This window comes from Amyelois transitella, chromosome 12, assembly GCF_032362555.1.
Source record: "Amyelois transitella isolate CPQ chromosome 12, ilAmyTran1.1, whole genome shotgun sequence".
NCBI lineage: Eukaryota > Metazoa > Arthropoda > Insecta > Lepidoptera > Pyralidae > Amyelois > Amyelois transitella.
In genome coordinates, this window is record NC_083515.1 from 8,282,515 (window position 1) to 8,297,465 (window position 14,951).

General features: G+C 36.9%; 1 protein-coding gene and 1 long non-coding RNA gene across 3 annotated transcripts in view; both read left to right on the forward strand.

Moving 5' to 3' along the window:
• The window catches only part of LOC106142572 (uncharacterized), a 36,974-nt gene extending 23,769 nt beyond the window's left edge, over positions 1-13,205 (forward strand). The window contains exons 3-7 of one of the 2 annotated variants that reach the window (XM_013344375.2): positions 7,478-7,583; positions 10,350-10,492; positions 11,017-11,114; positions 11,572-11,737; positions 12,972-13,205. In XM_013344375.2, coding sequence (XP_013199829.1) covers positions 7,478-7,583; positions 10,350-10,492; positions 11,017-11,114; positions 11,572-11,737; positions 12,972-13,075 — 617 coding nt within the window. In that variant the 3' untranslated portion in view covers positions 13,076-13,205. Of the gene's footprint in view, positions 1-7,477; positions 7,584-10,349; positions 10,493-11,016; positions 11,115-11,571; positions 11,738-12,415; positions 12,582-12,971 lie in introns of both variants that reach the window. The other variant, XM_013344374.2, reaches the window with a different exon arrangement.
• On the forward strand, positions 332-2,844 carry LOC132902336 (uncharacterized). The gene is made up of 3 exons (XR_009657093.1): positions 332-498; positions 918-1,023; positions 1,922-2,844. It is a non-coding gene; the product is annotated as an uncharacterized LOC132902336 (long non-coding RNA).
• Positions 13,206-14,951: the final 1,746 nt, after the last annotated feature.

Genomic DNA, 14,951 nt, shown 5'->3' on the forward strand with positions numbered 1-14,951 from the left:
TGGGCCCCGGCTCTGTTAATTCCGTGGTGTATGGTCATATTCTCATGATCACCATTTTCATATTAGCCCCTTCTATATACTTGGGTGTAGGCCTCGTCCCTCTCCTACCTTCATTCTTCATTTACTCTTCCGGTAATTACAAAGTTTAATAAAGTGTTCTTGTCTATACAGTGCCATAATCGTCATAACTTATTGTACCTATTGTACAACACATGTCGCTCTCCTAGTAATAGAGGGGCACAATTCAAAATTTTCCGTTTTCGACTTTTTGTGATAAATCGGCCCAAAACAAACAGTTCTAGCACCACAATTTAATAAAAAAAGAATAAAGGCTCAAATCAAACGAGCGCTGAATTTGTGTCTCTTTCACACGGAGGATTTCCTCCGTCCTTCTTCCCGCGAAAGAGGCCCATTTAGTAAGGCGCCAGTATTTGTGGAAGCATCACGCCGCGCGTGGAAGCCGATTTGGATTTAGGTCCGTCTATCATGAATAATCTGGTAAGTACTACAAATACTGTTTGTACTACAAAGGCTCATTTCGATTAAGATCCGTTTAGTACCAAAATAGTTTTCGATTTGTGGAGTTATTTCAAATTAATCCCTTACTATACAAACATAGTAAATATTTTTCGTAAATATATCTGAATGATGCCATGTACCACTAAATTGTAGGAATTAATTAGGAGCAGATTTAAATTTATGTCTTTATATGGTACATTTTCTTTAATTAATTTCAAAGTTGGGTACCTACTCAACTACTTTAATATAATTTCTAGTTTCAATTTCATTTTCAATTTAAATATAAAATGATATACATATATCACTATTCTTAAATTTACTATTATTGAATTAACTAAATAATAAATATTGAAGATATTTTTGAATTTATTCAGTAAATGAACTATGATTATTTTCAGAATATTTTAAGAAAAGTCGCCGTGTTCACAAAAAATTTTGAACATGCTAAATTCGTCGATTCCACCGCCTCGAATCATACAAAAAACTACAGGTTCAAAAGATAAGGTTGGATTTAAAATTATTAGGCATTATTATTTATCATACATTTTGCTTATTTATAATTTTGTTATCCTTATTTGGTTGAATTGGATACACCTACCTGTTAAAAAATCTTGAAAAAGTTGAGCAAGTGAAAGAGTTTGTATTGTAGACTTGGATCAAAGTTTACATCAGATGGCAAGTGTTATAGTGATATTGAAAGGAGAGTGAACGCGGGGAACATGGTGAATGGAGCTTTGCATGCCTTTATGAGCAGTCAGAAACTATCCAAAAAGGACCCGACATTAATGTATGGGAGTAAATGTTGGGTATGGCAAAAGAAGCACGAAAGCAGAATAAATGCAGTGGAAATGAGAGCGTTAAGGAGTATGTTGGGTGTGAAATTGAGTGACCGGATAAGGAACAGGGTGATAAGGGAATGTTGTGATGTGAAAGAAGATGTAGTTACAGGAATAGAAAAGGGTATGTTGAGATGGTTCGGTCATGTGGAGAGGATGAATGAAAGCAGGTTGACTAAGCAGATATACAAGGAGAGTGTGGAGGGAAAGGTCGGAGTGGGAAGACCTAGACGAACATATCTTGATCAAATTAAGGACGTCCTGGTAAAGGGTCAGGTCAAAAGTACCCGAAACCGCCGAGCTTGCATGAAGAGAGTTATGAATGTGGATGAAGCGAAGGAAGTATGCAGAGATCGTGGCAAGTGGAAAGAGGTAGTCTCTGCCTACCCCTCCGGGAAAGAGGCGTGATTTTATGTATGTATCTGTTAAACATAGATTCACCTATCTGTTTTTAAGAGACTGATTTTGATGCGATTTTTTACATGAATGCTACTTTTAAATAGTTCTGAACCTAATAGAACTATAAGTTGAGTGATATGCTGCAATCACTGTCTCTTTTTTTTCAGATGTTAACTCAGATATTATTGAAAAACAGAATATTCCTTCATGTAGTCCGCCAAAACATGACGACACAATATCTAATAGTCTTGAAAAATTCAATAACTCTGATAGTTACTACTCCCAATATTCTCGTAACTGACACCACTTTAACTATTGCATCTACATCTATGAGATCAAGGGCATCTTCTACTCCAGCTCGTCGTCTAGTTCCAGCAGCAGTAGTAGTAGTAGTTCATCATCCCGTAGTGGTACACCAATAAATAGAGAAAAATCTGTAACACCTCAAGACAAACAACCTGAAATTCAGATATCAGATTCACCTTCAATTTTAATAATATTGAAACGACGCCTGCACGTCGAGCCCCTGCAGTAAATTATCATGTTTCACCGATAAACTCTGGAGAAAGTGAGGTCGATCTTAGCGACAATGATCCTACCTATAACCAAGGAAGTAGACCACGTTTATCAACCACCACATCTTTGTCTTCTGCAACAGAAACCATAGCTGAAGTGTCCACATCTAAGAAATTAACAAGAAAACGTAAAGCCGACCCTACCAAGTGGAAGCAGAATCAGCAAAAGATCAAACGAAACTTAGGAGAAGCATACACATCTACTAATACCAAAAAACAAATTCTTGCTCGGGAAATTAAGCCACCATGTACTCAAAAATGTAGATTAAAATGTAGTGAAAAAATTAATGGTAGTAAAAGAATTGAATATTTTAAATCCTTCTGGGCATTAGGAAGCCTTCAACTCCAACGTATTTTTATTTTATCAAGCATATCTTCTGTTACACCTAAATATAAATACACAAATGCAGAATTGTTTGATTGCTTTTTGGTTCTTTTTAAGAATAGGTATTCGCTTTTTTTAATATTCTTTTTCATTTTATAAGAAATAAAGAAGTTTCTGACGCATTATTGTTCTTTTTTGGATGAGTAAAATTTTTGAAACTATAAATTTTTGTAAAAATATCGCATTTAAACTTTTTAATGTTAGAATCTATGAGTAGTATAGTCTTATTTTGAAATAGGACCTTTAAATGTTTTAAACTGTTATATTAAAAAGTCGTAATTCCAAATTTGCCTTAAATAAATACAGACATTAAGTATAATAAAGGCCTAAATTAGAAAGTTATTTTTAATTAAGCTATATTTTACTTAAATTTAAATATGCTAAAAAATTTTGCTTATGATTTTGTTGTAAACTTACCTGCAATAAAGTATACAAAATTTCAAAACTCTAGCGTTAAAAATGGTGAAGTTAATAAGAATTTAAAAAAAAATCCGCGTAAGTCAAATCTTTATCACACTATTCCCAAAAATCGCATTTTTCGAATTGTGCCCCTCTTTTACTAGGCGAGCGATGTAGTGATTAAACCAATGTTTACTTATTTAGTTGACATAACTTTTATCGGCACATAACAATTATTTCCGCAAGACGAGTAATTAATTGCTTTCACTGAACAATAAACTTTAGCTGGCCAATATCTTAAATTTGAACCATAGGTAAACTTGTGTTGTAATATGTACATTGCAAACATATGCGTCTGAGATTAGAAATTTTCTTAGAAAGTGAAGTGACTGCAAATAGGCAATTCAAAGAGAACGAGCCAATCGGCAAATATCGTTAGTAATTTTTTTCACTGGTACGAGTAGATTAATTTCTGCGCTATCCATTTAACTCATTCATTGTATGTCAGAGGATAGATACATACCTATTGTTAAATTTTATTTTAATAAACATTAAAATTATTCATTCATTCATATAATCTCTTGCGGGGCAGATATAGGGAGCAGTCTTGAAAGACTGATAGGCCACGTTCAGCTCGTTGAAAGACTTGACATTCAAATAGTGACAAGTTGCTAGCCCATCGCTTGAAAGAAGAATCCCAAGTTTATGAGCCCATCCCTTAGTCGCTTATTAAAACATTCATGTGAAACAGATGGAGTGGTCTTATACTTTGTTATATTGGTGCAGGGAATCACATAGCAAATAATTCTCATCTTTTTTATTACCTGTCTACGAAAATAGTTTTGTTCTTGCCGCTTGGGATTACGTAAGATTTATAAAAACGTTGCATTGTTCTCATATTTATTATTATAACTTATTGAGATGGTTTTCAATTTATTCGCTAGTAACTTATTCATTTTAACCTTATCTTTGGATAAAATCGTATATGCATATGTAGAATGTGAAAAAAATGATTGATTTGCGAGTTTAATTTTATAACTGAAACCGCCGTAGACGGGACAAATTGGAAAGAGAATATTTCGAAAGCGGACTCCAGATCCTAAACGTGCTTCTTTTAATTTCCAGGACTTTACGTAAGTTAAGAATCGGTTTTAAAGTTTTATCTATTAGGTTAAAGTTTACGAACTATAATAAAATTACATAGTCCAGATAAATATAAATTAACTAGCCCCTGTGAGAAGTGTTTCACTTCGTTCGATCATTTGTCAACCCGAATATTTGTCTGGCAACCCTATTAGTAATCAGCTTGCGAAATCTTTGACATACCGGTAAGGACCGGAACTTTCTCTTTAGGCCTTAGATCGAAATACCACAGACCGGGTTACCCATTTGTTCCAAGTGCAACATTATAATTACAATTATTCATATTCATATCATATTTGGCTTTGATTGCGGTCCAAAATGTGAGTGTAGCGATTTTAGTCTAAAATATTTCGTTCAAAACGAAATTAACCGTATTATAATTGATGAAGACAAATATTGAAATGGCTATAGGTTACCAATAAAAGGAAAACACTAGGTTTTGCCAGTGAGTTTTGTATGCAAACATCGTTTTGTGAGGCGAACGACTAAGGACGAATTGGTATCAGGCAGACTATTGGCGGTAGAAACGTAACTACAGAATTTATGACTACTTGACCTATTATTAAAGGTCAAATAAACGCTAAATTTTATCTGAAATCGTCCATTACTGTCCCATGGAACGGGGAAACAAATTGTGAGCAAAAGTTTTAAGTATTAGAATTGGACGTTTTGAGTTGACCAATTTTTTTTTACTTCTTTTAATGTAGACTTCGTTTATTCGTCCACGATTTAGATTTAAGAGATCTTTATTTGTAAATTGACGTCTGGTGAAAATGCTGCAGTGTAGTTTGTACACATGGGCTTTAGAAGCGGTATTAGATATATTTAGATTTAAGTGATGTGACGTCCATAAGTGATACCTTGTAGGTATTCAATTTTGAAAATAAATCTATTCTATTATATTCTAAAACACCCAAATATAGGTCGTCTTCAGTAATAATCACCTGTGTTATGACTTTAAATCCGCTTCAGCACCTAACTTTCGCTGGTCACTGCTGTGACTACATACCACAATCGACGTAGGAGGAACAATGTGCCTCTGTACTTATTGTTCATTGCATATTCATAACAAATGGTGACACTCCCACCTTCTTATGATACACAATATTTGAAGATTTCAGTTGAAGTTTTTGATTGGTTGCAGAACAAACAAAAAAACACTAATTTATAATCACACATACAGTGCATTTAAATTTGTCTATAATCACACATACATTCACAAAACTGGTATCATTTGCCAACCATATTTTTTCCAGTGAAACCGAAAGACGGCCGTGTTTTGACGTCGTAATTACAAAAACAACTTCTGTCACTTTCCTTCTTAAGAGCTGTCCGGCGTTAGAAAGGGATAAACAACCTCATCAAGTGAATGGGCTTGTGGGAACGAATACTGGTTATAATAGACAGTATAATTTATGTGGTTTTATCTTTTAATCATCTTTAGGCATCAGCTTTAAACTAGGTCTTTGGTATGTGACATAATTAATGACTACTATTGTAAGGGTAACTGCTTAAATGCTTTCAATAACGACGGCTGTCTTCTGGTCGCTGTAAAGATACTCGTACGGAACAATGGAATGGAATAAATTAATTAATTCAAAAATTTAAATGTACAGTGCAGTTAAAAATACCTTAACATTGCAAACCAATGATTGCCTTATACTCATTGTTGCTATTTAAAATTAAGTTGTGACTTAAAAAAAACAAGCATTACCCCATAATTTAAAGGATCTAGATCCTTTACTAAACGAATACCTATTTTAGACAGACAACATAAGGGTTTAATTAAATGAAGATATGGACTTAAAAGGAGCAAAACAACTATTACGTGATTAAGGTAGCTGCAATGTAATTAAAATAAGATCAATTAAGGTAAATCAAGAGTGTTAAATGAGAGCTAGAAAACCTGCCTTGTAATTGGTTTTAGTAAGATTTTCTAAATCATTTTCTCTTACACTCAAAAGTGTTAAGTGGAAAATTCCATTCATTTAATAAATAGGAAAAAATAAATACCTAATTGTTATTTATTTTCATATTCAAATCGAAGTAAGTCTATTAGTACACATCTAACTAATGAACTGTACATAACTTCAAAAATAGTCATTGGTACATGGCCGAGGTTGGATTCGAACCTGTGCCTTTATGCGCATCACGCATTTTAACCGGGTAGGTACCTTACCGATTCGACCACCGACGCTCTTATACATACATACATACATATAATCACGTCCATATCCCTTGCGGGGTAGACGGAGCCAACAGTCTGATAGGCCACCTATTGCTGTTTGGCTTAATGATAGAATTGAGATTCAAACAGTGACAGGTTGCCAGTCTGTCGCCTAAAAGAAGAATCCCAAGTTTATAAGCCTATCCCTTAGTCGAATTTTACCTTATACTCAATTTACATACAAATATCATATTTAGTAAAATACTTCCTTTGAGAAACTCAAGTATATGACGTCACGCCATCGGCTTCTCTTATATTTAATTATGTTTAAATGTCTTGTTTCAATACCTCGTAACGAGAATCTTGAGACAATGGCAATGGGAGCCGGCGGCGACGCCATTGTTGCCGCCAGATTTCCTTGTTCATTGAAAACTGACAGTTACAGTTTTATCCGTGATTTTATTCTGCCTTCCTGGCAGGACATTGAGTATTATAGCCTATGAGATGTAGCGTGTTAGATAATCTAAGTCAACATTTCTATAGGTATTATAAATGTAAAGTGAGTGGGTTCACGCACGATGCAAATACATGTCTTGTATTCAATTTATTATTATTAAATATTATTATTCTTATTCAATTTTTGTTATTCGATTTAATGTTATTTTTTGAGGAATCTTCTCTTAGTACACCCTTAGAACATGAGGAACCTAAATGCCAATCAAATCTAGATCCATTGGTTTGTACTGTATAATGATATCGCTGTCAGTCAGTACATATACACATACACTTTATCCCCTGCGGGGTACACAGAGCCAACTCTTGAAAATATTAAAAGGCCACTTTCAGGTGATAGAATTGATGTTAAAATAGTGACAGGTTGCCAAGTCTTAACCTTAGTCTCCTTTGATGACATACATGGGAAAGAGATGGAATGGTCCTATAATTTTTATAGGTGCCAGGAACCACACGGCAATTATATATTTGTATAGATAGATAGATGGTGTACCTATTAAAATTTTAGTTAGTTATTTACTTTATCATTCTGCATTTCCAGTTGAGATCTACCTGTCACCGGTGGAGACGCATTGCAGCAATGTCGACTACTTCATCCCCGACGAAAACAACGAGACCAAAGGACTGTCCGATGACGCAATGAACAGGTAAATACATACATATAATCACGTCAATATCCCTTATATTAGGATAGACAGAGCCGACAGTCTCTAAGTTCAGATGTATGGCTAAGTGATAGAATTAAAGAGTGATTAAAGGTTGCTATAACATCGCCTAAAAGAATAATCCCAATCAATAAGAACAGGTTAATGACATGTTTGAATTGTATTTGGTTTCAATAATCCGGTACTCTTTCAAATAGGTAGTAGTAGGTACCGGTACCTGGAGAGGACTTGGAGACGTTAAGATGTTACCGGATTTAAGGACAGGAGTAACCAAAGGTGTGTCAAGACAAACCCCAGTCGATTATCATGGAAATAATTTGTGCTAACATTCAGACAATTGTCAGTTACCATTTGTTCGCGAAGCAGCCTTGTACCAGATTTTAGCAAGTGGGTCGCCAGCCAATCGTCGAGATTTATATCAAGACACACCAATCAATTCATTGTTTCTCATTGTTAGGTATTGGACAAGAATCAATGTAATATGTTAACAGATTAGAGAGAAGTTGAATAGTATAATTTTGACAATCAAACATATGTATATGCTGCTATGCTATGATAACAAAGATAGGATAGTTTTAATCGTTATTAATTAGTTCGAAGAAGGTGACTGATATACAGGTATTTTAAATTAACTAGAAACCTTTCAACAAGTGTTGGTACATCAAATTGAACAACTTTTACTATGGGATCAACCACGAAGGTAAAAGATTATTCAGAAAATAAGAAATTTGGTTCAAAGACAAGAATATATGTAGTTTTAGGTAATTAAGTTATCTAATCAATCAAGACAACATGTAAAATTTAATACCTTAATCATAAATAACCCTCATTCTGTACAGTAGGGTGAAAATAAAGAAAGTGTCAAGAACGTAAATAATCTCGCTATTTAGGTATGCCTGGTGAACCGTGAAGTGACGTGACAATGTACAGTTTCGATTCATTCGCGTATTTTCGGCATATTTTATAAACATAAGCACTTGTAGGTTGTTGCGCGGGAGTATGATCTCATGTTTCAGTTATGAAACTGTTAAATGAGTTTTGTTGCCGTATACTTGTTTTTTTATACGTATGATAAAACTTATTTGAATATACCTAAACCTAAAAACAATAAAACTTCTTACCTTGCTATTAGTAAGTATTTTATTCATGGTTCGAATTTGTTATTTCATTCACATAAAATTTCGCTTAAGCACTCGTCTTGGCGGGAGTACTCCCGTGCCCTAGATTATTTTTTCTTTAAATAAGTTCTGTAAATAACTGATGACAAAATATGGGATGCTCAAGCGGGATTTCGAAAGGGAATGGGATGTACTGATCAGGTCTTTTCCTTGCGGTGCATAGCCGAAAAGTTTTTGGCCAAGAGTCAAAAAGTCTATTGCACATTCGTAGATCTGGAAAAGGCCTATGACAGAGTTGAGAGGAATGAATTGTGGTCAGCACTTTCTATGCATGGGGTGAGCAGTCTCTTAATACGAGCACTGAAATCCTTATATGAGGATTCGAGTGCTTGTGTCAGGATAAACGGAGCGCACACTGAGTGGTTTAAGATTGAGAAAGGCGTTAGGCAAGGATGTGTTGCGTCACCGTGGCTGTTCAACCTATTTATGGATAGCTGTCTGACAGATTTGAAAGAGTCTAAAAGTGGATTAAGGATGAATGAGTTACTCGTCAAATGTCTGCTCTATGCCGACGATCAGGTTATACTGGCGTCATCAGCGGAGGAGTTACAGGAGATGGTAAACTGTATGCATGAAGCTTTAAAAGAGAAAGGAATGAAAGTGAACGTAAGTAAAACTAAAACACTGGTTTTTGAAATGGAGAAAGAAATGACAGCATCTAATATTTTGATTGGAGGAGAAAAAGTGGAGCAAGTGAAAGAGTTTGTATATCTAGGATCAAAGTTTACATCAGATGGCAAGTATGATAGTGATATTGAAAGGAGAGTGAACGCCGGGAACATGGTGAATGGAGCTTTGCATGCCTTTATGAGCAGTCAGAAACTATCCAAAAAGGCTCGACTGGCTGTGCACAGGGGCGTGTTGGTCCCGACATTAATGTATGGGAGTGAAAGTTGGGTATGGCAAAAGAAGCATGAAAGCAGAATAAATGCAGTGGAAATGAGAGCGTTAAGGAGTATGATGGGTGTGAAATTGAGTGACAGGATAAGGAACAGCGTGATAAGGGAATGTTGTGATGTGAAAGAAGATGTAGTTACAGGAATAGAAAAGGGTATGTTAAGATGGTTCGGTCATGTGGAGAGGATGAATGAAAGCAGGTTGACTAAGCAGATATACAAGGAGAGTGTGGAGGGAAAGGTCGGAGTGGGAAGACCTAGACGAACGTATCTTGATCAAATTAAGGACGTCCTGGTAAAGGGTCAGGTCAAAAGTACCCGAAACCGCCGAGCTTGTATGAAGAGAGTTATGAATGTGGACGAAGCGAAAGAAGTATGCAGAGATCGTGGCAAGTGGAAAGAGGTAGTCTCTGCCTACCCCTCCGGGAAAGAGGCGTGATTTTATGTATGTATGTATGTAAGTTCTGTTAACCAACGTTATTCCGTCATCTCTTCCGTGGTAGACTGAGCCAATAGTTTGAAGAAGAAAAGACTCTAAAGCAACGGTTTGGTTACTTTCATGATGGTCTATTGACTTTTAAAATCTATACTTGGATAATATTATTTTGTTTTATTAGGCGCCTTAAATTCGCCTTAGGTCATACACCTTTCTTATTGAAAACTTGTGATTCCAGGTTGCACATGGCGCGGTCAACCGTAGCTCTGTTCATCGTGGCGTTCCTCTCGCTTTTCATCGCGTTCTGGACCGGCGTGGTGGGCTGTTGGAAACGCAGTCCTGGCAACATCACGGCGACCGCTATCCTAATGCTAGTCACATGTAAGTTACCGGTATTTCGTTAGATTTGCCAAAAAGATTCTAGAATCTTTTTCTTTTCGAATCGCATTGTAGAATGCGAGCAAGCGCAGTGTTGGAATACCACTTAGTTGGTAGTCTGACAACCTTATCAAGAGAAGACACCCTTATAACGTGGAAATCTTTGGGGAGATCACTGTGCCGCTCTTATGGTTGAATTATGATAGATATACAATAGTTACGAAGGCATCATGTTAATAGGTAAGTTTTGGATTGATTTTCAAAAATTGTGTCATTCTCTTATACATTTTTGCGTGTATCCAGTTGAAATTTACACTTCGGTCCTTAACATTTCCTCTATCCAATTTAGTATTCTTCATTTTTGACTCCCCTGTCGCATATCATCTTTGAAGACCACAGACATACCAGCTTTATGGTCTGCCCCTACAAAACCATGACACTTCCTCATTATGACTTCTTTGACAACAACAACTACTTTGAAGACAACAGATTAGAAACTAGATTTAATAATAAAATTCGTGTTTCAGGTCTGTTAGCAGCGGGAGCCATGGCTTTATGGCACGGCGTGGAGTTCTACGAGCGAGAGAAGGTGGTCGGCGAGGAGTATTACCAGCAGTGGCCTGAGGTAGATTCATCATCATGTAACTTTTAATTCTACCTATTGACATTGAATTCATTGAAGGATTAAACTGTTTGATGGATGTGTATGTTCTATGGGACTACCGGGACAATAGGAGACTACAGGGATTAGGGATAGATAGATTATAACAACTCTATCGGTTACATCTCAATCACTCTATGAGCGCGGTCCGAAGGGAAGCAGATTAATAATATTAGTACCTACTCTCTGCAATTCGGTAGACATCGGTATTCATCAACATGTATATAAATATTGTGTTGAATATCGAAATATTTTCCCGGTTTCATACTTAAACGTCTGAATCCTGATGAACCTATACGAGACTGGACACAGGCTAAAAGTTGTTGCGCGAAATGCTTAGTCTAAAAGGCAAACTTACAGGTACCATTTACTAATAAACTATACTGTAATAAACAAAGTACTGACGCCAATCCGCCGACAGGTGCTAAAGACATTCTCGTCGATATGGTACGACTGGTCGTACATGCTGGCGTGGTGCTCCGTCGTAGTCTCCTTTGGGAGTTCAATCCTCTTCTTCTCCGCCGCCATCTGTCTCACCAAGGAGAAGCATCGCGAACAGCAGAATAACGTGCAGTACATCATGCCAGGTCAGCCGCCATTTTGTGACGGCAGCCATCTTGATTAACGCTTTACGGTTATGGAGTGTTTGGCGGTTTTGACGGTCTTTTTGTATATTTTTCACGTTGAGAAATGTAAAATTTGAACTTGTTCATTGATTATAATATTTACGTATATGTATTTATAACATGACCTACCAATATACTAAATTTGATAATAGAACACAATCTACTAGTACCTACCAATAATATTTTTCTATGTTTATACAAATTCTAGGTAGTCATCTATTCTTATAATTATTTTTATTGTTTATCTCTTACCAGAAAACCCTCATCACCATAACTTAGATATAAGTATCTTATGTAATTATCTCATACTAACAAAATGCTTTTTTCTTTCTTTTCATGTTTCTATGAAACTTGGCTACCGCGATATCGACGTGGCGACCGGTCTAACGCAATGCGCTCTTAATATCTGGTTTACGCCAAACGCAATACTAACGCTTTCAATAATAACACAACTGGTGCTTTTGGTAACATAATAAAATATACTGTACATAAAAAAACAAAATCAAACGGTTTGTTGATATGAAACATACACGATCCGATCACCAATCGAATATAAAAAAAAAACTTTCAAATATGGCCATGTTATGTCAAATCTATATAAAACACATGAAAACTCTTTTCAAAAATGGTATAAACCAGATATTGCGTAAATACGCGCGCATAAGATACGATTGGTCGTACATGGTTGCGTGGTGCGGCGTGGGGCTGTCGCTCGTGTCCGCCATCTTGTTCTCGTCGGCGGCCATTTGCTTGCGCGGCGAGCGGGAACGGGAGGAGGCGCTTAACATGCAGTACCTCATGCCCGGTAAAGCTTTCATTTAGTTTTAATGCTTAGCTAGGAAAGGATTAGGTACATTACGATCAAGAAATTTTCATGCACTAATATTTTAAAAAAATATAAGGGTGATTCATTTTTGGGAAAGTAACTAATAGTTCAGTCAATGGAAGCAAGAATTATATCAAAAGTCTATTGAAGCAATTACAATTTATTTATGACTGAGGAAAGAAAGGCCTAAGAAACATGAAAACTGTTGTAAATATATTTCGGAAATTTGTCTGCTTCGATGCATGGAAAGTTTTGGTGTGGATTTAACTAATGAAATTTCGAATTATTTACAAACCGATTCTAATAATCGTAATCACAAATTTTGTTTCAAACCTTCTTCCCAACTAACCGAACAACTTGTGTGCGCAGTGTACCCCCAGAAGCAGCAGTACGCGTACGCCGGGTACCCGCCGCCGCAAGCGTACCCCGGGCCCTACTACCACGGCTCGCAGTACGGGCCCTACAACTACTGATCTCGCGACCAGATGAGGGACCTCGTGGCGGCGCACTTCCACAACCCCCCCGCTCCGCAGGCGCCCGCCCGCAACCCCTCCCCGCCCCGCCTGCCGTCGCTCTGCTCCATGGAGACGTACAACTCCCACCGCAGGATCAAAAGACCCAAACTAGGAGACAAAAAAGTCTACCGCCCCGTCCGCAGACACACGCTCTCCAGAATCGACGAAGCGCCGCAAACCGTCAGACCTAGATCGAGAAGCCTCCAACACTCGACTGACTTCTCATCTACCCGACCGATCCTAAGATCCCGGTCTAACATATCGGCGGACACCAGCCGCAGCGTGCCGGTCTGCAATCAGAGCCAGGAGATTGAGAACCAACTCGAGAGCAGCAGTCCGCAGTACGCCGAGCCGAAGGAAGGTTACGACTCCGCTTCGTCGTACGACAGACCCGTGTCTATGTCGGACCTGCCCATCATGGTGCCCATAGACCCGGCGACGGGGGCTTACATCGCGTATCCCGACGTGTTCAGAAACGACGGCTGCCGGCTCGACCCCAGACGGTGGAGACGCAAAAAGAAGTCTTCCAAACACAACAATTTGTACTTAGCGTTCATGTATTAGGTTGCGCGGGTGAAGGACAGACCAGCATCAAAGCGATGGTTACGAGTTTCGATCAAACGCCGTTACAGTGTATGACGCCACAACCCGTTTTTTTTCTAAACTTCTCTAAACAATCATACACTGCCTTTCGATGGGTGGCCCGAATCTGGTTGATAGATCAATCTATTACTATTGGCACGTTAACAGCCGCGGTTGGGTTTGCTCTGGAAGTCTTGAAATGTATAATAAAATGACGATCGACTGAAGAAACCCCAGCGGCATCTGAGCACGGCTTTACGAAACTCTGACACCACTCGGGCGTACATTACCGAAGTCTCAAGAAAAGGATACAGGCTACTTTTAACAATTTGAAGAATATCGATCAAAATTGAGCTCATGAATGTCAATTAAATTTAGCTTGACAAACGTTGAATGTAGCTTGCATCTCGTTCTTGGTTTGGGAACGTACGCCTTCTTCGAGACTTTTGAGAAGTTTCATTTCGAACAAACAAAATGTAACGAATTTAGTAATAATGTTTAAACAAGGTGTACTTATCATGTGAGACCCACAGTTAGCAGTAAGTAGGTACAGTGACTCCGCCATAAGAGATCGCGATTCAACAAAATGTATAGTTTTAAGATCATTACAAGATGTAACAATTCATGAACTTAGAATGATTTTATGAACAAATTCTATAATAATTGAAATATTGTGCCTTTATCTTTTATATAATCAAAATGCTCATTTTATAAATGGAAATTTAGAATTACATATCAGTAAGTAAATTATAATTTTGTAGTTCAATGTACTTTTCATACGTATTTACTATTTCATATATGGATAAGACCGCAATATTATACAAATGGAGAGAAATACTATATATAATTATGTTTTATATATTAATATTTCTTTCTGGTATTTTCTAGTTAGATTACGAAGTGACTGATAGGCCGTCCTGTGTGAGATTTACGTAAAAGCATAATTTCTCACAGAAAATATAGAAATAATTAGTCAGAATATGCGTAGTTAGATTAGTTAGTCCCGGACGGGTTTTGTAAATTAATAACGTTTATGAGTTCGAATAAGTCAATCTCTGTATAGAGGTTAACACAATATTTTCTTTACAATAAATGTATCTAAAATTTTCGGAATAAAATTATGAAACTAAAATGCATTTTAATTTTTATCAGTTTCTATTTTCTTATGTGCGACATTTTTAAGTTATTTAGTTTCAACTAATTGGTGGACTAAAACAGTTAGGGATTAAAGTGTAAATAAAACGCTCTTGAA